This window comes from Saccostrea cucullata, unplaced genomic scaffold, assembly GCF_032062105.1.
Source record: "Saccostrea cucullata isolate Sc308-1 unplaced genomic scaffold, CSIRO_AGI_Scuc_v1 ctg3999, whole genome shotgun sequence".
Taxonomy (NCBI): domain Eukaryota; kingdom Metazoa; phylum Mollusca; class Bivalvia; order Ostreida; family Ostreidae; genus Saccostrea; species Saccostrea cuccullata.
Genome location: NW_026939344.1, coordinates 55440 through 77694, shown reverse-complemented (window position 1 = coordinate 77694; position 22255 = coordinate 55440). Strand labels below are relative to the sequence as shown.

The window sequence follows — 22255 nt, the reverse complement described above, 5'->3', positions numbered from 1 at the left end:
CCCTACCCTATTTTGATCTTTTCTTGATTATCTCCCCTTGTAATGGGGCTTGGCCATTCATTTGAACTCCCCTTCAACCTAGGATGCTTTATGTCAAGTTTCCTCAAGTTATTAATGATATTTAATCACATAAATGCTGAAGTCCTCTCTTAAAGACGTACAACACACTGGGGGAGATAACTCGTGCGATTTCAATTGAACGTTTGACGTGACGTCAAATTTAACGTCAAATGATGAGTAAAACGATCCCGATGTATATCAATCATAAAAGAAAATAGGATATGGAGCTTGGCTGTGATAATGCGTACCATACTCAATCAATGATTTTTTTTTTTTTTGGATTAACCCGATTAAACTCCGTAAAACGCAAGACATAAAATACCATCCCTTAATGTTTCTTTCATTTCATATGTACAATTCATTGTATTCTTGATCATAGTGCAGCATTTTTTTTTTATTCTGAAAATTTTATTGCCGAAATTCTCATTCTGTACACTTGGTTATATAACATTCCGATTAATGGTCTTCATTACAATTTGTGCATTTACGATATATATAAATATTGTTTTTCTTCTTAAATTAAATAAAACAACAATACACAAACAAAAGACTTTTTACATGTGAAATGGATGTTGTTCTCAGACCCTGACTGACCAAAGAGGAACAACTCTGAAAATGTAGGAGATGTTTATTTTCCTCCCTTTATTCACGGTTTTCCACAGTATCAGATACATTTACAGCAAGACCTGATAAATCCGAGAATTGAATATATAGACCTCATATACACAATGTAAGTATAGAATTGAAAAGAATTGTTCACTAGGCCTAATACTGAAATTATCTGCATTTATGAATATCCTATTGCAGAAGTCGTTTGACTTTCTGTCACTGTAACAATGTCGGTTCGCATTTCCTCGAATCAAACAGGTCCAGTCCAAAGACTATTTCTACCTACGTAGCTATTAATAGCTACCTAGGTATTTAAAGCTACCAAAAGTAGCTATTTTTACCTACTTTATATAATTTCTGCATTTTGCGACCAAAAGACCAAATGGCGCAACATGGTGAATACCACATTTTTTGATACGGTCACACTAATGATGAATACGACAAAATTTTGGCCAAAAAATGATTAATTCCTGAATCAGCAATTTTACATAGTTTCTATGCAAAATTGATAATATACGAAGTTTTCATTTTTTGGCCAAATTTTTGTCATATTCATCATCAGTGTGACTGTATCAAGAAATTTTGTGCTCATTATGTTGCGCCGTTCCTGCATTTGGCCACAAAATGCAAGTAAAGCAGAAAGTAGGTAAAAATAGCTACTTTGGGTAGCTTTAAATACCTAGGTAGCTATTAATACCTACGTAGGTAGAAATAGTCTTTGGACTGGACCTGTCAAAACAAAACGTAGCCTATAAGATTTTTAAAAATATCAATGTGCGATTTAAATTGAAATAGATGAAGAGTTTAATGTTTTATATTTTGAAGTTAATGTGGACGAATACGGAATTTTCATTTTAACTTTAGAAGCAACGACATTGAAAGAATGCGTACAATATCGTGAGGGGTGTACATCTATGCAAATGTCGACGTATCCCCACGGCCACATACTGTCTCATTTGAAATAATGACATGAAAGAAACTACAATTATTCCATTTATATCACAGGAGAGTTGAACATAAACCATTTTTTATAAATAAAATTAAAGAAATAAAATTAAAAATCAACATATTCAAGTTCAACATAACTTGAATTGGTATCCAGGTTTCATGTGATATGGAATGCATAACGCACACATATATGGACTAAACACTAAAATCCTTCAGTAATTTTTTCCTGATACATATAAAAACAGTTACGTCAATATTTATTCTGCATTCATGAATTTAAAAACAAATGCATACCTACGGGATTCAAATGACGAAATACTAGTATATTTGCACTGTAAAGGACGTTTCGTCAAACGCTAATGGTCTGCGACGCAAAAAAGGAAGGGGTGGGGGTGGTAGAGGTATTCAAAAATTGCCTAAAAATCTATATTTAAATACTCTTTACATATAAAAACTTTTAAATTTGAAAGTTAATATATTTTAGAAGCAAAAGCAGTATTCCAATTTGATTTTTTTTTAAATGTGTATTTGTAGATTCATAGCAAAGTGATCGACCCCCGTCTGAAAAACGTGCGGGAGCGTAATTTATTGAGAAAGGGGGAGGGGGTAATTTTCCGCTATTAAATCAAAACTGGTCGTACAAAAACTATACAAAAAATTATGAAGATTATTCTTACTACCAGCTACCTAAAGAAAGTTTTTTACCAAAATTAAAAGACAGGTTTTTTCACAAAAAAATTTTGAATTCGAAAAATACATAATTTTCAAGGCTTAGATAATTCATAGTTTTTCAGTTTAAGGTCTTTGAAAATTGTTTTGATGATATGTATATCAAAAAGATGACGATGTTTTTGTGTTAAATGGTTTAAGGAATAAGTCAATGAAATTTGACATTTATATCTAACCTGGCTTTTTTGAAAATCAAGGTTAAAGTAGTTCATTGATTAAAAATTTTCTCTCCTTGTAAACAACTAAAGGGGGTTAACTTTTGGAAGTTCCTGTCCAAAAACCACTCGAACGATTTTGTCCAAAATGTGCATACATGCAGTAGATATAGTCAGGTAATTAATATACAAAAATAACGAAAATTAAACGACAGGAATTTTTTTGGGTAGGTGTGTTGTACATCCTTAAGGGGTTTTATTTATTATCATAAGGAGCATATTATGTGTGGGAAGTTGACAGTTGTTTGGAATTATTAACCTGGTGAGGATCTTATATGGAATAGACATATGAGACAGAATTGGCACATACCTTATAAAATGTAGAACACAAATGATATACATGTGATAATGAAAAATTGTAGAACAAAAAGTGGGAAAAAATAATTCTACAGTTATTATGCTGCCTTTGTTATTTCTGTTTTCATCTTTCATTAATTGTCATCTGACCCATTAAACTTCTGAACATTTAAGACAAAATATAAACTTCTGGGTCAATTTTATATCAAACAGGTGCTTCAAACTAACCTCTGGTTGTTCTAGTAACACTGATAAGATACATGTAACACACTTTCTTCTCACCAATCTGATTAAGTACCTGGGTAGACAGAGAGATTAGTGATCATGTGTATTTTTTTGCTGATAACCTTGAATTTTGGAAGGCCCTGAACAGAACAGTCATTATCAAAATCAAGGTCACATGGTGATGTTCAGGGGCAAATCATGAAAGGGAGAGGCATGAAGCTAGTTAATGTCACTATGAAATATAAAAGAACATCTTATTAATATGCTGTAACATGTCACAGTAAAACTCTGTTATAACGAAATCACTGGGACCTATGAAATTACTTTGCTATTATCTGTAATTTGTTATATTTCTATAAGGAATTTGTTCAACTTATATACCTGGGAATCCAAGATAACTTTGCTATATCCATGAATTCGCAATATCTGTGTTGATACTAACCAAGTTTTACTGTACTAAGTCTTGTCTTTTGCTGTTAAGTTTTGTTGGAATCAAAACAATATGAATAAATCAATTTATTTTTTCAGATGGCTACAAATAAAGGTTATTATAGAAACATGGTAGAACAAAGCCTTGGGAAGTACACTCTAGCTAATGATGAGATAGAGAGAGATCTTCACAGGTTAGACGCTGCATATACTGATAAAATAGAGTGAGACTTGAATGTCTGTATATAGTGATAAAATAGAGAATGATCTAACGTTGGTTAGATATTCTTTCTGTATATAGTGATAAGCTGGAGTCTGTTTATAGTAATAAAATAGGACCCTCTGTATATACCGTATTTGGGGGAATATAATACGCACTTTTTTCCTAAAATAAATTTCTGTGAGAAAGGGATGCGTATTGTACATCACAATGGGATTTTGATAAGTTTTTCTTTCAGGTGAAACACGGCTATCATACATACATACCGTAGTATTACCTAGAGACATATGCAATTTCTTTTGTTTATCGCCATATTTTAAACTTCGGAAAGTTATTGTTGGAAGGTATGCTTGTTAAAAATGTCACTTTCATAATCTTTTGATACTAAAATAACATGAAAAAGCAAGTTAAAAGTAATTTGAGCTGCATGTTGATCGTCTCCGAGTAGGCCGCCATTACCGATGTTATTTTTAGACGTTCACTCATGCCTATGTCACGTGCTTCCATAGTGATAGTGCACATGCACCTTATCTGCCAGATAATTAGTAATAAGTCATTTTTTAATGAAATACAATAAAATAAAAATTTATTTTAGGTTTTAAATAACTCAACGAAAATCTGCTGCAACATAAACACCCCTCCATACGTCCAAATGAAAGGAAGCCAATGTTGTGACACACGTGCGCTGTTCAAATGATAATTACCTATCAACACCCCTCCGGGCAATTAATTGTCTACCGACTCCAAAGCAATGTTTTTACAGTTAGAGCAATGTTTATTTACTGTCCTGTTAATTGCTTTGATTATTTTCTTTGTTAAAAATTGGGGGTCGGTTTATGACCTTTAGTATGTGTGAGCATGTGTTGATTACGACACATTAAACAATTAAACACTTGTTAAATGTAATTTTACCTAATCTTATACTTATCGGCCTCTTTTTTAAATGATTGAGAGTTGACAAATGAAATATGGATTATGCTAAAACTTAAGCGTTATCATTTATTGGTGCTCTTTAGAAAATAAGATATCCGCAAAAATTCAGAAGAGAAAAATCGTAGTCCTCTTAAATAAATACTTTGATGATTCAATTTCGTGTACTGTTAAAAAATTGTAACATAATTTTCAGCATGATTACCTAGAACCAAAATTAAATATGATTACTGTTAAAACTTTCAACAATATCTCATGCTTTCTTGAAATAAAATTATTTCATCTAAGAATATGGCGACTCATAATTTCAAAATCACCGTAACTATGCTTAAAAAAAATTCTGTTAATACTTTTACGCAACATTATCTTGTGCTTTGTTGAAATAAATGAATAAATAATTTTCTCGAGATTGCTGCGATATGGAATGTCAGGATCAAGAGAAAGTTATAAAGTGTTTATTTTAAAAAAGATGTGTTCAGTGAATTTTTGACACTTTATCCTCGCGCCGATTTTCGTAACAAATTACCGCGATTTTCAAAGTTCAGAACATCGCTTAGTAAATTTTTCGGTTGCGTATAATACATCCGAACTGCTTTTTTTTCCTCAGTTTCAGACTCAAAAAGGGGGGTGCGTATTTTACATCAATGCGTATTATACTCGGCCAAATATGGTAATGATAAGATAGAGTCTGTATATTGTGATAAAATAGAAAACTTTATTGGTTAGACATTCTGTATATAGTGCTAAGATTGAGTCTGTATATTGTCATAAAAAGTCTTCACCTGTTAGTGATCCTTCGGATGAGACCATATAAACCAAGGTCTCATTTTGCAGTAGGTGCTGGCACGAAAAAATCACTCACTGCTCAATGGCCCTGAGTGCCAAATATAGGACAAAATTTGCAGCTCTCCAGCGTCCAATGGTGGCGTCTCCATATGTCGAATGAAAAATTCTCAAGAGGGATATTAAACAGCATACACTGTACAAACAAACAAACTTCACTTGTTAGACATTCTGTATATAATGATAAGAGAGAGTGAGTTTGTATATAGTAATAAAGTAGAAAGCTTCAAAGATTAGAAAATCTGTATATTATGATAAAATAGAGTGAGACTTCAATGTCGGTATATAGTGATATCGATAATATAGAGATGTTCACAGGCTAGACAATCTGTTTGTACCCAAGTAAAAAAAATCCTCAAACAAATCACTCTAAGAAATCATTAATGAATCAGTGATTTGAAGATGATTTGTAAGTGATGCACATTCCCATGCAAATGAGCTAACAAATCACTCCTAACAAATTGTAAGCAAATCACCTGGAAATCACAACGAAATCACTGAGAGTAAATCGTGTAGAAATCACTTCTGTTGAACAAATCGCAACCAAATCACTCCAAATAAATTGCAAACAAATCATTTCAAATAAATTGCAAACAAATCACTTCAGTTTAACAAATCACTTTCAAATCACTCCAGGTGGTTACACACTTGTGTGTAGGATGCTCATGTAACCATCCCTCAAATATTTGAAACATACATGCATGCATTCAGGTATTTGTTGTATATGAACAAAATACTTTTGGCAAGTGTATTTTAAAATATAAACTTTTACTAGGATGTGTCCTCATTAGGGTAGCATCATGTATTTTAGATATATACACATGTACTAGGCTCCAAATTCAGAATATGATATAAGCATTAACACACACACACACACACACACACACACACACACACACACACACACACACACACACACACACACACACACACACACACACACACACACACACACACACACATTGCTGACTTTTAGAAGTTGGTAAATGTTTTCTTATCTGAAATACACATTTGTCTAGACACTTTGAAAACGATAGTACTTTTCTGAAGCTTCTAGCTTTACATAGATTTAGTTTAAAACATTGATTGCCACTGACTTTGTTGTTGGTAGAAGAACAATAAATTGCATGTGAACATAGGGAATATTAACTAAATCTCAAGAGGAAATGATAGCATAATACAGTTATACATACCTTAAAACTATATTCTGCATGATTATAGAAAAAACATCAGTTTCAACAAAAGAAGAGAGGTATGAATCTAGAAAAGCACAATGTAGCTCCTTTCATTTCAATTCAAATCTGATAAATGAAAATTGGCGGTATAGAGTTTCTAATACTGACCAATCAGCAAGCCAGGCGGAAGTTATGAAGTAAATCATTCTCAAATCACTCTGAAGAAGGGCCATGAGATCAACAAATCATTTACAAATCACTTTGAAGAAAGACTAAGTTAACAAATCATCTTCAAATCACTCTGAAGAAAGACTAAGTTCCAGAAATCATGTTCAAATCACCTTGAAGAATGGCTAAGTTCAACAAATCACTCAGAAATTGTCTGAAATGGGAAAGAAATCACAAGCAAATCACCCTTTTATAACAAATTGTAAGCAAATCATAGTCATCATTTTAGTAGAAAGTGATTTAAGCATGATTTGTTAAATGAATTGCTTACAAATCACTGAAACAAATCACTTATAAGTGATTTTAAAGTAATTTGTATGCAATTTGTGAGTGATTTGTTTGAAAAAATTTTCACTTGGGTAGTCATAAAATAGAGATGTTCACAGGTTAGACATTCATTATATAGTCATGAAATGAGAGATATGCATGGGCTAGACAATCTGTATATTGTCATAAAATAGAGATGTTCACAGGCTAGATAATCTGTATATTGTTATGAGATGCAGAGTTTTACATTACAGATTTGCAGCAAGAAAAAGTTATAACTTGGTAAAATTTATAGATTGACAAAATGTCTTGTAATTAGACTGAGAATTTTAACGATCGTGGAAAATAGTTTAGTTTTCTCTATATTATTAGAATGTCTATAGAAATTATATGGCTACATGAATTAATTCTCAAATAAAATAATTACCTTTTAAGATTTCAACAATATGATAATGCATTTAGAAATCCAAGTTTATGATTATCCCTATGAAGTTTAATGGTTCAGATGGCTTATTGTAGGTCACTGCCTGAACATCCTGCCTTCCAGTCTGATCTGGGAATCAGTGCTCTGAGGCGAGTGTTAACTGCTTATGCCTGGAGAAATCCTACTATAGGTAAAGCTAAGTGTTAGGTAACCTTTGTAATACATTATTCATTTCTTACTGATTTCTAACGATGATAAATGTAAAGGCATCTACTTATTACACGTAAAATTTGAAAGGTCTGAAACTGCATCAGATTTATTTTCTCAATTTTCTGTGTACTGTATATACTCGCCTATAAGTCGGTCTGTCTATAAGTCGGTCGTATTTTTTTTAGCTTATTTTGGTAGAATTTGTCAATGACCCACTTATAAGTCGGTACAACTTTTTGCCAGAATCAAATGACCAATTCAAGTCAATGTTTCGAATTTTTAACCTGGTTTTAATTAGGATTATTTTTTAGAAATGGCACTGATATTTAATTTTTTATCATTAAACAAATACGTTATATAGAGTTGAGACAAAAATAAAATTTGTAGAATAAGTAAATACTTGTATTTATGGTACATGTATAATTTTGGAGTGCATAAATAATTTTAAAAAATAACAAGACTTTGTTCAGTGAATATCCTCGGAAATGTTTACAAAATATTATATTTCGTTGTCAGAAAAAATACTGATTTTTTTATGACTCGCCTTTAAATCGGATATACAGTTTTGGACCAAAATTTAACTCCAAGAAAAAAAGAAAAAAAAACGACTTATAGGCAAGTATATACGGTAGTTCCAGCAAATTTCCAGGAAGCCTTTAAGATTTTAAAAAATCCAGCCTCAGATGTAAATTTATGTGAAGTATGAGATCCATTTGTGCATTGCTTACCTGAGCTGAACGATTAATTGAGCTTTCCTTATCAAAGTTTGTCATCCATCAGTCCATCTCTCTGCATTAGAATTTTACTTAGCCAACGTCAATCAAATTTTGGCTCAGAGACTCATTTAGTGAAGCTTAGAAACATTGTTCAATGCACATTTCATGCCTTTTACCAAAACTGAGAAATTTATAGCCCTGAGACCTTTAGTTCATAGCATAAAATGTCATTGCAGACTGAAAATCTAGCAAGCAAACTGATTCAAATATTATCAGTGCATAACCAATTTTCCAAAACTCTAAAATTCATGCTTCCTGGGTCAGGCATATGGGGTTAAATGCTCTTTATAAGATCTTGAGATGCATTTCCAAATGTCATTATCTTGAGGTTTCATGTTACAAAATCTTGAATATTACAACAATCTCAACCATTTTCTAAATTAATCACAGCTGAAACATTTACATGTAGCAGGTAAATTGTTAGTAACTTTACTCTTAAATTTCTTTTAGACAATGAGAATGATATTTGTCTTTAAGGTTACTGCCAGGCCATGAATATTGTGACCAGTGTACTACTGCTGTATGTTAGTGAGGAGGAGGCATTCTGGTTATTGACGTCCATTTGTGAGCGACTTTTACCCGACTATTACAACACCAAAGTGGTCGGGGCATTGATCGACCAGCGTAAGAAATTTTTTTTGATGCTCATTTTAATTTTTATTCTTTCTTTTTATTGAAAAACTGCAAAAAGATATCAGAATTATTTTTTTTTAATTTGAGCAAAGACAAAATACAAGAAATACATTCAACTTTTAAGTTTACTAGTTGATTTTCATGGTTATGCATGCACTATATGTTTTTTCTACGAGATGTACAGAAAAATGTTGTCTTGAAGTAACCAGTGTTTGATTCAAAATATTTGAATATCACTCAAAAAAAATATGTGGAGTGACAAAATAAGGTAAATACCGTATAAGTGGTTTAGTGAGATGCAAATTAAGCGATTTCTCCTTAAAAACTGATATTTTATTTTTAGCGAAAAGTGATTTTAGCGATTTTAAAATGTTCACTAAAGAAGCTAGTACAAATAACACGCAATTCATTTTTAGCGATATTCAATTTTAGCGATCTCAACAGCCTCACTAATAATGCCAAAATTAAATCCTCGCAAAAATTTCTACTTATACGGTAAATAATGGAAAAATTGTTTTACCATAGGTTTAAATTTGAATATTATACAAACCTGCATTGTTTTTAGCTCTACTGGTCAGAGACCAGAAGAGTTTATGCAATAGTAAGGTGTCCGTCATCTGTCTAGCTGTCTAGCTGTCCATCTGTCTGTAAACAATTTTTCAAAATGCTACTCCTCTTACAGTTTTATTCTGATTTCAATATAACTTGACACAGAAGTAGACTACACCAAGATACATAATTTAGTGCATCAGTTTGATTTCGATGAACTGTGTTGCCATGGTTGCTAAAAATAGAAATTTCTATGAAATTCCTTTAAAACCTCCTTTTTATTGGTTGTCTCTTTTATAGATGTTTTTGACCTGATTATTGATTGTCTCTATTTGTAGATGTTTTTGAGGACCTGATTATTGATTGTCTCTATTTGTAGATGTTTTGACCTGATTATTGATTGTCTCTATTTGTAGATGTTTTTGACCTGATTGTTGATTGTCTCTATTTGTAGATGTTTTGACCTGATTATTGATTGTCTCTATTTGTAGATGTTTTTGAGGACCTGATTATTGATTGTCTCTATTTGTAGATGTTTTGACCTGATTATTGATTGTCTCTATTTGTAGATGTTTTTGAGGACCTGGTTATTGATTGTCTCTATTTGTAGATGTTTTTGACCTGATTATTGATTGTCTCTATTTGTAGATGTTTTTGAGGACCTGATTATTGATTGTCTCTATTTGTAGATGTTTTTGACCTGATTATTGATTGTCTCTATTTGTAGATGTTTTTGAGGACCTGATTATTGATTGTCTCTATTTGTAGATGTTTTGATCTGATTATTGATTGTCTCTATTTGTTGATGTTTTTTAGGACCTGAATAATGATTGTCTCTATTTGTAGATGTTTTTGAGGACCTGATTATTGATTGTCTCTATTTGTAGATGTTTTTGACCTGATTATTGATTGTCTCTATTTGTAGATGTTTGTGACCTGATTATTGATTGTCTCTATTTGTAGATGTTTTTGAGGACCTGATTATTGATTGTCTCTATATGTAGATGTTTTGGAGGACCTGATTATTGATTGTCTCTATTTGTAGAAGTTTTTGACCTGATTATTGATTGTCTCTATTTGTAGATGTTTTTGACCTGATTATTGATTGTCTCTATTTGTAGATGTTTTGACCTGATTATTGATTGTCTCTATTTGTAGATGTTTTGAGGACCCGAATAATGATTGTCTCTATTTGTAGATGTTTTTGACCTGATTATTGATTGTCTCTATTTGTAGATGTTTTTTACCTGATTATTGATTGTCTCTATTTGTAGATGTGTTTGAGGACCTGATTATTAATTGTCTCTATTTGTAGAAGTTTTTGACCTGATTATTGATTGTCTCTATTTGTAGATGTTTTGAGGACCTGATTATTGATTGTCTCTATTTGTAGATGTTTATGAGGACCTGATTATTGATTGTCTCTATTTGTAGATGTTTTTTACCTGATTATTGATTGTCTCTATTTGTAGATGTGTTTGAGGACCTGATTATTAATTGTCTCTATTTGTAGAAGTTTTTGACCTGATTATTGATTGTCTCTATTTGTAGATGTTTTGAGGACCTGATTATTGATTGTCTCTATTTGTAGATGTTTATGAGGACCTGATTATTGATTGTCTCTATTTGTAGATGTTTTTGAGGACCTGATTATTGATTGTCTCTATTTGTAGATGTTTTTGACCTGATTATTGATTGCCTCTATTTGTAGATGTTTTTGAGGACCTGATTATTGATTGTCTCTATTTGTAGATGTTTTTGACCTGATTATTGATTGCCTCTATTTGTAGATGTTTTTGAGGACCTGATTATTGATTGTCTCTATTTGTAGATGTTTTTGAGGACCTGATTATTGATTGTCTCTATTTGTAGATGTTTTTGAGGACCTGATTATTGATTGTCTCTATTTGTAGATGTTTTTGACCTGATTATTGATTGTCTCTATTTGTAGATGTTTTGAGGACCTGATTATTGATTGTCTCTATTTGTAGATGTTTTTGACCTGATTATTGATTGCCTCTATTTGTAGATGTTTTTGAGGACCTGATTATTGATTGTCTCTATTTGTAGATGTTTTTGACCTGATTATTGATTGTCTCTATTTGTAGATGTTTTTGAGGACCTGATTATTGATTGTCTCTATTTGTAGATGTTTTTGACCTGATTATTGATTGTCTCTATTTGTAGATGTTTTTGACCTGATTATTGATTGTCTCTATTTGTAGATGTTTTTGACCTGATTATTGATTGTTTCTATTTGTAGATGTTTTTGAGGACCTGATTATTGATTGTCTCTATTTGTAGATGTTTTTGAGGACCTGATTATTGATTGTCTCTATTTGTAGATGTTTTTGACCTGATTATTGATTGTCTCTATTTGTAGATGTTTTTGACCTGATTATTGATTGTCTCTATTTGTAGATGTTTTTGAGGACCTGATTATTGATTATCTCTATTGGTAGATGTTTTGAGGACCTGATTATTGATTGTCTCTATTTGTAGATGTTTTGAGGACCTGATTATTGACTGTCTCTATTTGTAGATGTTTTTGACCTGATTATTGATTATCTCTATTTGTAGATGTTTTGAGGACCTGATTATTGATTGTCTCTATTTGTAGATGTTTTTGAGGACCTGATTATTGATTGTCTCTATTTGTAGATGTTTTGGAGGACCTGATTATTGATTGTCTCTATTTGTAGAAGTTTTTGACCTGATTATTGATTGTCTCTATTTGTAGATGTTTTTGACCTGATTATTGATTGTCTCTATTTGTAGATGTTTTGACCTGATTATTGATTGTCTCTATTTGTAGATGTTTTTGACCTGATTATTGATTGTCTCTATTTGTAGATGTTTTTGACCTGATTATTGATTGTCTCTATTTGTAGATGTTTTTGAGGACCTGATTATTGATTGTCTCTATTTGTAGATGTTTTTGAGGACCTGATTATTGATTGTCTCTATTTGTAGATGTTTTTGACCTGATTATTGATTGTCTCTATTTGTAGATGTTTTTGAGGACTTGATTGTTGATTGTCTCTATTTGTAGATGTTTTTGACCTGATTATTGATTGTCTCTATTTGTAGATGTTTTTGAGGACCTGATTATTGATTGTCTCTATTTGTAGATGTTTTTGACCTGATTGTTGATTGTCTCTATTTGTAGATGTTTTTGAGGACCTGATTATTGATTGTCTCTATTTGTAGATGTTTTGACCTGATTATTGATTGTCTCTATTTGTAGATGTTTTTGAGGACCTGATTATTGATTGTCTCTATTTGTAGATGTTTTTGAGGACCTGATTATTGATTGTCTCTATTTGTAGATGTTTTTGAGGACCTGATTATTGATTGTCTCTATTTGTAGATGTTTTTGAGGACCTGATTATTGATTGTCTCTATTTGTAGATGTTTTTGAGGACCTGATTAATGAGAACCTCCCAGCCCTGCATCAGAAGTTAGAGGTCCTGGGTCTCCTCAGTATGATCTCCTTGTCATGGTTCCTCACAATATTCCTCAGGTACAGTGTATTATGTATTAATGTTCTGTCATAATGACAAAATTCTGACTTTTCAATTTTGTCTTATAACCATCAGAGCAATCTTTTCATTCCTTCAAGCACCACACACATGCAAAAAAGCACAGTCATCATATATATGTTTGCATGGTCATGCAGCCATATCATGTGGAAACAAAAAATATATATTAATTTTGGCCTTGAAGTCTCATATTGCTTAGAAAACTACAGATGAACGGTGATCACAGGGTTAACTTTATTGATTTCAGGATTAAAAGGTCATAGTCAGAGGCTCAGAGCAGTTAAATATGTTTTGAAAAATATAGAATATCAATTGACCTTTGAATCTGGTACATGTATACTTGCTTCTGAGATGCTAGGTGGGCAGAGGGATAAGGCTACAGATTCAAAATCAAAGGTCAAATCCCAGGTTTAAATAATGGGATAGGTCTGAACAAGATAAAATTTTCCAGACTGAATTGAAAGAACCATTTCACCTATCATTAACAAGGTCAGAAATAGTGATAGGTTGATAAAAAGGTGTGGATTGGATTTGGAAAGTACCTTTGTCCAGTTGTGTTTTATAATCATTAATCAAACTGTCAGTTTCACACTCATTCCTCATTTACTAAGATGCCTGATGGCTTAAGGGAAAGTGTTTATTTAATCAATATTCAGTAGGTCAAAGGTCATGGCCAGAAGCATTAACAGTTTAGAAAAATGGTGAACACACAAATTAATTGAAAAGTACCATATCTGATTTTACTCATAACCTTGCTCACAGAGATGCAAATTTGGCAACGAAAAAGCCTTTCTCATTATTTTTTGGGTCAAAGGCCAATGGTCAAGGTCAAAGACTGTTATAAGCATTAACTGCACATACCCAATTTAAAGCAATATGAGCTGAAATAAAATAAAGCAGAATAAAGACTTCTATATACAATCCAATATACACTTTTATATAAGAAATCTTTATTGTCCAGGACAACAGTAATGTAATTTTTATTCAATCAAAGCTTATAAATAGTTCTTCCATTGCAAATATGAACAACAAAAGTTTATTAACATTTTTTTTCTGTCATTGAAATACATGTAGTTATTTACAGTTTTGCAACAAAAAATTCCGACATCAAAGTTGCAGCTCATTGCTTTAAGGAGTGCAATTTATAATCATATGCACTCATATTCAAAATATTAGCAAATATTTAATTTTGGCATTTATTGAGGATGTTGAGATGGCTTATATTGAATATTCTAAATTGGAGGTTACCAATATCTTCCACATGTTCTAGACATCTTAAAATTGCTAAAACTACTCCCTGAAATTTAGTACAGATTAAAAAACATGGTGAAATTTAATCTCTCAGAAAATTTCACTTATACAGTATTTTGTCATCAATAAATGTTTTTAATATGTTTTCCCTCTTAAATATAGTTAAAGTTGATGGATAACCAAATATTATTTCTCTGTACCAATATATGACCAATATTTCAACTCATTTTGTAATTTTCTTTTCATTAGTGTGATGCCATTTAACTGTGCAGTCTGCATAATGGATTGTTTTTTCTATGATGGAGCCAAGGTAACTATGTAGAAAGTTGTTTTAAATAGTACTTTTAGTTTTACCCAGTCTTTTAGTATTTTTCTTTAATTCATTAGCTTACAATTTGATTCATTAAAGATTTCCTAACATCGATCGACTGATTGATAGACAATGAACAGGCCTGTTACATGTGGGAAAAGGGAGGGAGCGACTCCAATTTTTTTCCACTTTCTTCACTTTTTCTGAGAAAAGTCTTTTTTTTCTTAAGTGTTGAGATGTGAAAATTAGGCGCTGCTTGCACCCCCTTTCATACACACTTTTTGTTGCTGTTAGGTCAAACTCAGACAAACTCCAGCACTTTAAAAGAAATAAAGTTGAGAACTTCCATACTGCCCCCAAAGCACATAATTTTCAAAAAAAGACGTTGCTACATGTAGAGCTGTGGGTCTGAAAAAGAATTTGTAACAAATTTGCACGTGGAACGATGGATACCCTGTTTATTGTTTACACATGCCAGGTACAGGTAGGTATATCCCAATTTGCGTCTTTGTACAACCAATAAATTTCACACTTTGCTGCTGCTCCCTTGACCACAGAGTTTTCGTATTATTGTCGCTCCATTGAAAGCTAATATTGTCATTACAAAATAAAGCTTATAATTCTGTTCTTTTTTTTTTCATTTTAAATTCATATTTCTTAAATTCATTTTTTTTGGCAAAATTATTGGGGCGGCGACGCCTGTCCCTTCCGCCCCTTTGTCGACGCCCCTTATGAATTCAAAAGGGGTTTCATGATCTATATATTTTGGCCATTAATTTTTGAACCTCTTTGAAAAGGTATTGGATGTAGAAAGGGGATGCTCAAGATTTTTTGGCTTGGATATATATTGGATTCTGTCTATTTTAATTGGCAAGAGGAAGTTTCCAACATTGTTGATACTACAGATGTGAAATGCTGAACCCCTATCTTTCCTGCATAGTTTTGAAAGAGATGTTTCAAAATTAAAAAGAAAATTGTTTTAAAATCTGGAAACCTTACAGGCATTTAGATTTAAATTGGGATTCCCTAATATAATTATCTCTTTTGTGCCCTGTACTACAATGTACTTAGTAATTTAAGCTATTACATGTAGCCCCCCCCCCTCCCCCAAAGTACACACACACTGCCACAAATCATTAAAAAGTTGTACTTTAAGGGGTTCAATAAAGTCTTGAACTTAGCTCCCTCATACAATACTTTTCTGTATTTATTGTATAACAGTTTGTTCTTGAGTAGTATTTAAGGGGGTGGGGGGTCAATTATTGTTGTAGTCAACATGAAGCTTGTTCACTTTAGTAAAAGGTCAATATAATTATCACATACAGATATGATATTTGAAGCTGACCCTTTCAATATTAGGGATGCATGATTTTATTGGAATTGAGGCTTATCCTGTTTTTTGTTTTGAAATTGTGTGATACATAACATGGAATAAAATATGTAGGAATTAGAGTATAATTGAAAATTCTATAAAAAATTAAATTTTTGTGAAAAAAAATGCTATTCAACATTGCATTATTTAACCATAGTTGTCTGCATTGAGTTCAAAGTCAGCTAGTAATAACTTCTTACAGATGATTAGAATTTTAAACTAAAAATTCTGCTAGTGTAAGCAATAGCTTATGTCGCCCCGAATTGGACAAGACTTTCATTTTTTGTATCACTAAAACAATTCCCATCAGCTAAGTTTGGACAACCATCAATTCGTATCAGTACTATCAGTACTTTGATTTAAAAATCAAAGTTAAAGAATTTTCACTTTTCCACTTATTCCATGGAAACTATTGACAATTTGCAATTTTTAAACGCAACACACACAATTACAGATACTAATCATTAAATCAATAAAGTTTCATGACGAATGTCCAAGGGACCAGAGAGAACACTCGTGGACAAAATTCGTGGCTTTTTGCAGGTTTCCATGGCAACGGTAGCATTTTGAAACTTAATGACCACACAACACAACTACAAACCTTTGAGGAAAGTTTCAGGAAGATTGTCCCATCCATCTTCGAGAAACAGCCCGTATAACAGAAACATGCGTACAATCACAATATGTCGTCCCGACTTCGTTCGGGGCAACATAATAATTAAGTTTTAGTTTGTTTTCTGTTGTAAAAACCTGAAAGCTTCAACTTCTCTATTTATCAATAGATATATTCAAGATGTTAAAAGGATGGGGTAATTAGATTATATTTACTATAAGAAAGAGAGGTATGTGTGTGTCACTTTTCTGACATACTGACACAAGGAACTTACCCTTTTATATCTCAATACACAAGTAATTTATTTAATTAAATTACATGTGTGATGGCTTAAGAAATCAGATTCTAGTAATCTGCCACCCAGAGAAGGTGGTTAATGCCCTGGCATTGCTGACAATATTGCATGTTTCCCCGTGGGGATTGTTCATTTCCACAAAGGCCGTGTCACCTTGGTTCATGTAGGTTATGAGAAATCCAGTTCCTGAACCACTCTCGATAGAGTTGGAACCAGTGGCCTTGGCACTAGAGGAGGTCATACTCAGGATAAAGCCATTTTTTAACATCCTGGTACTGCACCAGTTGTCATGACGAACTGCGGTGACCCAGAGAAATGCATAGATCCCATCGGACGGTGCCGTGAAAATTCCACTGCTGCTGTTATAGCCGTTTCCATAGTTTCCGAGTACATTGTTGTATAGGAGCTTGTTCCCGACATGATTATTTCCACCCAAGTTGTCAATGTAGGCACTGAAGGCCACATAGTGACTAGTCTGTCTGTCTGTAAAAAATTAAAATATAGGGCAATGTTCTAGAAAAACCTTGTTGCCTAACAAGTAGAAGAGGATATTGTTTAGACATTGTTTGCTACAAAGTCTTTGGAAATTAAAACATTCATACATGATGATACTACTTGCAGCAGTCTTACTACAATATTTCACTTGAAACATGAAGTTATGACAAAGTTGAAGCAAAAAATTAAAAAAAAGATTGTGTTTTCAAAGGCAATTGTTTCTGAAAATGGGGAAGGGACCCAATTTGTTTTCCAAGTTGTGAACAAATAACAATGCTAGAGAAATGGTTTGATAATTTTGATATTGACAGTTTTTAACACACAGTATTTTTCTTGACAGAGAAATTAATGAAAACTTTATTCTTGCCAAAAACTCTTAGGGCCAATGGATGTGTTCAACATGTAAATCTTTTCCTAAGATAGTGTGAACAAGGTCTTTCAAGGTTATCCCACAGACACACCCAAAAATGTGAAATTTTTAGTCTTGAAAAACCAATTGCTTTGCAATATAGTCTAGAGAACTATCTAAAGCTATTCACTGATAAGGGTCTGGCAGCATGTTAGACAAGGTGAAAATTATTTGCATATAAAATGAACATGTTATCTCCTATCACAATGAAATATACATATTAACCTTTAATACATGTAGTCTGTAATGCTTGATAAGACATACTTGTTAAAAAATGAAGTGAAGCATATTAGGGGGAGGGGGGGGGGGGGTGAATTGTCGGTAGGGGATACTCCCTACGCCATAGCCCCTGATCCCACCTTCAATGTTTCAGAGGTCCATGTTGCTCTGCTCCTGATTTGTTTATATGGACTTGTGAGTTTGAATACTGTTTCTTATCCCCATATTTGATGCAAATTTTTAAACTTTCATTCTATAATCACCAGTTTGATTTTAAGGGAAAAAAATATCAAGTAAAATTAACTCTTTTTTTTCAAATTAACATGGCAACTGATAACATGAAAATGAAGGTCAAATTCAAAGATAAATACCATAAAACAACATCTTGATTCTTGAATGTGTAGGCCAAAAATAAAGAAAAGTAAATATAATCAGCATGTATTTTTGGACTATAGGGCAAAATATAGCTTTGAAGTATCAAAACTTCACCAAACTCTAAAGTTTTTAAGATAAAAAGCAAATCTGGATGAATAATTCAGATGACATTAAAGATTTAAAGTTAAGGAATAAAAATCATCAACATTTTAAGCTTCTCAGATTTCTTTGAATCTTGCAGGAAGTCTTTTTGGATGTGAAAATAAGTTGAATTAAATTAAAATAAAAATTTTGGGCATTTTGTGTCCAATTTAAGCTTTAATTTGAAGGCAAAAAAATTAATTTTAAAATGTGATTTATTAATAGTACATTTTTATAGCAGGGGTGTGCTTTACAATAATTTTGTTAGACAAGTGTCTCCTTATTATTATGTAAACATAAAGAGTATAGCTGACCTATTTACATGTGTCATAATATTACAAGTCTCTTTGCTTGGGAATTTTTTTTTGGTAAACCATTCATTATACCCCCCGCAAACGAAGTTTTGGGGGGGTTTATAGGAATCACCTTGTCCGTCTGTTAGTATTCTAGCTGTCCGTCCGTCTGTCTAGCTGTCTGTGCAAACTTGTCCGGTCCATATCTTTCTTACGGAGGAACATTAAAATCTACTACTCCACACAAAGATTGCCCATGACCTAAAGTGTGTCATAACCTTGACCCAAGGTCATTTGAGGAAATTCAAGGTCACTGGAAGAAAAAATTCATAATTCGTGTCCGGTCCATATCTTTCTTATGGATAAACTTGGTAGGTTTTAATTTCAAACAAAGATTGCACATGACCTAAGGGTGTGTCATGACCTTGACCCAAGGACATTTGGGGAAGTTCAAGGTCACTGGAAGAAAAATTTCAAAATTTGTGTCTGGTCCATATCTTTCTTATGGATAAACTTGGTAGGTTCTAATTTCACAAAAAAGATTGCTTATAACCTAAGTGTGTGTCCTGACCTTGACCCAAGGTCATTTTGGGAAGTTCAAGGTCACTGGAAGAAAAATTTCATATTTTTTGTCCAGTCCATATCTTTCTTATGGATAAACTTGTTAGGTTCTAATTTCACACAAAGATTCCTGCTGAACTAAGGGTATGTCATGACATTGAACCAAGGTCATTTGGGGAAGTTCAAGGTCACTAGAAGAAAAATTTCATAATTTCATAATTCGTGTCCGGTCCATATCTTTCTTATGGATAAACTTGGTAGGTTGTAATTTCACACAAAGATTGCTCATAACCTAAGGGTGTGTCATGATCTTGACTCAAGGTCATTTGGGAAAGTTCAAGGTCACTGGAAGAAAAATTTAATAATTTTTGTCCGGTTCATATCTTTCTTATGGATAAACTTGGTAGGTTTTAATTTCACACAAAGATTCCTCCTGACCTAAGGGTGTGTCATGACTTGTCACTGGAAGAAAAATTTCATAATTTTTGTCCGGTCCATATCTTTCTTATGGATAAACTTGGTAGGTTCTCATTTCACACAAGGATTCCTCCTGACCTAAGGATGTGTTATGACCTTGGGTCAAGGTCATTTGGGGAAGTTCAAGGTCACTGGAAGAAAAATTTCATAATTCGTGTCTGGTCTATATCTTTCTTATGGATAAACTTGGTAAGTTCTCAAATCTTTCTTTATTATGGAAAAACTTGAATCTACTACTTCACACAAACCATTGCTTATGACCTGAGGTTGTGTCATGACTTTGAACCAAGGTCATTTATGCAAGTTCAAGGTCACTGAAAAAAGTTCATAATTCGTGTCTGGTCCATAAATTTAGTCTATTTTTTTAATTAGGCTGCGCCTTCGTTTCATTTATAAAAAATATAATGAGCACTTACATTTGCACTAAAAATGTTTTAGCATTTCTCTCTTCTCTTAGATCCATAAAATATTCATGATTTAGCACTTCTGAAAAACCCAGCGGGGGGTATTTTATCCCGTTTGGACAGTTCTAGTTATTCAGAACATGAATACATGTGTATGTGAAAATTAAGAAAACAATGATTGAAATATAAATAAATTGTACCTTGTCTGGATTTGGAAGGACAGTGTTCAGTTACATAATGGCAGACATCTTGAGATGGCAATTTTCTCTCTCGGGTTGTTGTCATTTGATGCTTAAACCACTGATTTAGTTTGTAAATTTCAGAAGTCTTAAATTTGTTCTCCTTTTTCAGGGCAAGAATTTCCTTTTGCAGGTCACTAATTGTTATCTGGTTTTCCACATTTTTGGCCTCCATTTCAAAATATTTTGTCCAAAGAGGAGAAACTTGTTTGCTGACTTCCTCTTCAATAGCAGCATTATAATCCATTTGGGACACAGAAATGTTAACACAACACAAAAAGAATAATATAAGAAAAATCATTGTTTATGTGATTATGATTGTTTTGCACTATAGAGAGCTGGTGAATTTTGACAGTGAACGATAGTGAATGAAAGGAATTGACCTGAATTGAATTGATAGTGAGAAAATGACCATTTGTACATGTATGTAGGCAGTGGGAATTTGCAGTACAGTGAATTGCAGTCATTCAATTTATTGACCTTGCAGTTAGTGCTACCTTTTAGGGTTATCTAAACCCATTCATGACTTTATTGTCTGTATATATTGTGGGAGTTATAATCTGTGGGTCTTGAATTATATAGAAAGTAAAATTTACATGTAACTTCCCCACATGATTTTCATTACAGTGTATAATATTTGATTGACCGATTGGTTGTATATGTTGTTTCATGTCCCATTTGAGAATTTCTCACTCATATGAAAATGTCACCATGTACAAATGAAGGGCAGTTTACTTTATTAAGAATGACAATGGATGCCATTGAGCAGTGAAGGTTCTTTATCTTGCTAATGCCTACCATATGAAAGTATATGTGTATTCGGTTTTTAAGGTCTGAACCAAAAGACCTACAACTTTCACTTTAAGGTGCCAAGCCCTTTGCGAAGGAACAGTTGGAACAGTACCCATAATTTATCTTCTTTAACAGATTTAGGTCACAGCTGAGATTCGAAGTCATGACCGTCTGATCACAGAGTGAACACCCTACAGACTGACACTGAGATTACCTTCAATGCTTATGTTTTTTTTAGCGTACTGTAGATCACTAAATTTTCGCGACACCTTATTTTCGCGAGATAGTCTTTGACTCTTGATTAGTGAGACAAACTTTTCACGAATTGTGGATATTGCTCTATATAATCTTAGGGAATACTATTATATGCGAGAATTAAATTTTCGCGAGCACACTGTCTTGCGTAGTTACGCGAAAATAAAGTTCTCACAAATAAAAAGTGATTCACAGTACCTGAGCTGAATTAGCTCAAGTAACATTTTGTGATCACCTGTTGTCCTTCATCCATCCATTTGTCTGTAAACTTTTTACATTTTCATCCTCTTCTCAAGAACCACTGGGCCATTTCTAACCAAAGTTGATACACTTATTAAGCATCCTTAAGTGACAGGAAATGAAAATACATGTAATTAAAATCAAGGGCCAAGCCCCTCTTCAAGGGGAGATAATCAAGAAAAGACATAAATAGGGTGGGATTATG

General features: G+C 32.7%; 2 protein-coding genes across 2 annotated transcripts in view; one reads left to right on the top strand and one right to left on the bottom strand.

Annotated features, from left to right (window-relative positions):
* The window catches only part of LOC134252921 (TBC1 domain family member 9-like), a gene marked incomplete at its 5' end in the record, with an annotated part of 49631 nt that overhangs the window by 10654 nt on the left and 16722 nt on the right, over window positions 1-22255 (top strand). Inside the window, 5 exons of the mRNA XM_062735460.1 lie at window positions 3612-3706; window positions 7695-7789; window positions 9063-9209; window positions 13179-13290; window positions 14810-14870. Of these exons, the coding sequence (XP_062591444.1) occupies window positions 3612-3706; window positions 7695-7789; window positions 9063-9209; window positions 13179-13290; window positions 14810-14870 (510 nt within the window). The remainder of the gene's footprint in view (window positions 1-3611; window positions 3707-7694; window positions 7790-9062; window positions 9210-13178; window positions 13291-14809; window positions 14871-22255) is intronic.
* Window positions 17132-21093, bottom strand: LOC134252922 (uncharacterized). Its single transcript, XM_062735461.1, has 2 exons — window positions 20725-21093; window positions 17132-17633 (listed from the first exon to the last, which is right to left on the bottom strand). The coding sequence occupies exons 1-2, from the start codon at window positions 21062-21064 to the stop codon at window positions 17194-17196; spliced, it is 780 nt and encodes a 259-aa protein (XP_062591445.1). The 5' UTR covers window positions 21065-21093; the 3' UTR covers window positions 17132-17193.

Bases quoted from the DNA above. Each gene is read 5' to 3' on its own strand.
- LOC134252922 (XM_062735461.1), bottom strand. From the start codon at position 21,064: ATGATTTTTCTTATATTATTCTTTTTGTGTTGTGTTAACATTTCTGTG. The intron at 17,634-20,724 runs GTACAATTTATT...AATTTTTTACAG, and splicing joins TCCTTCCAAATCCAGACAAG to ACAGACAGACTAGTCACTAT.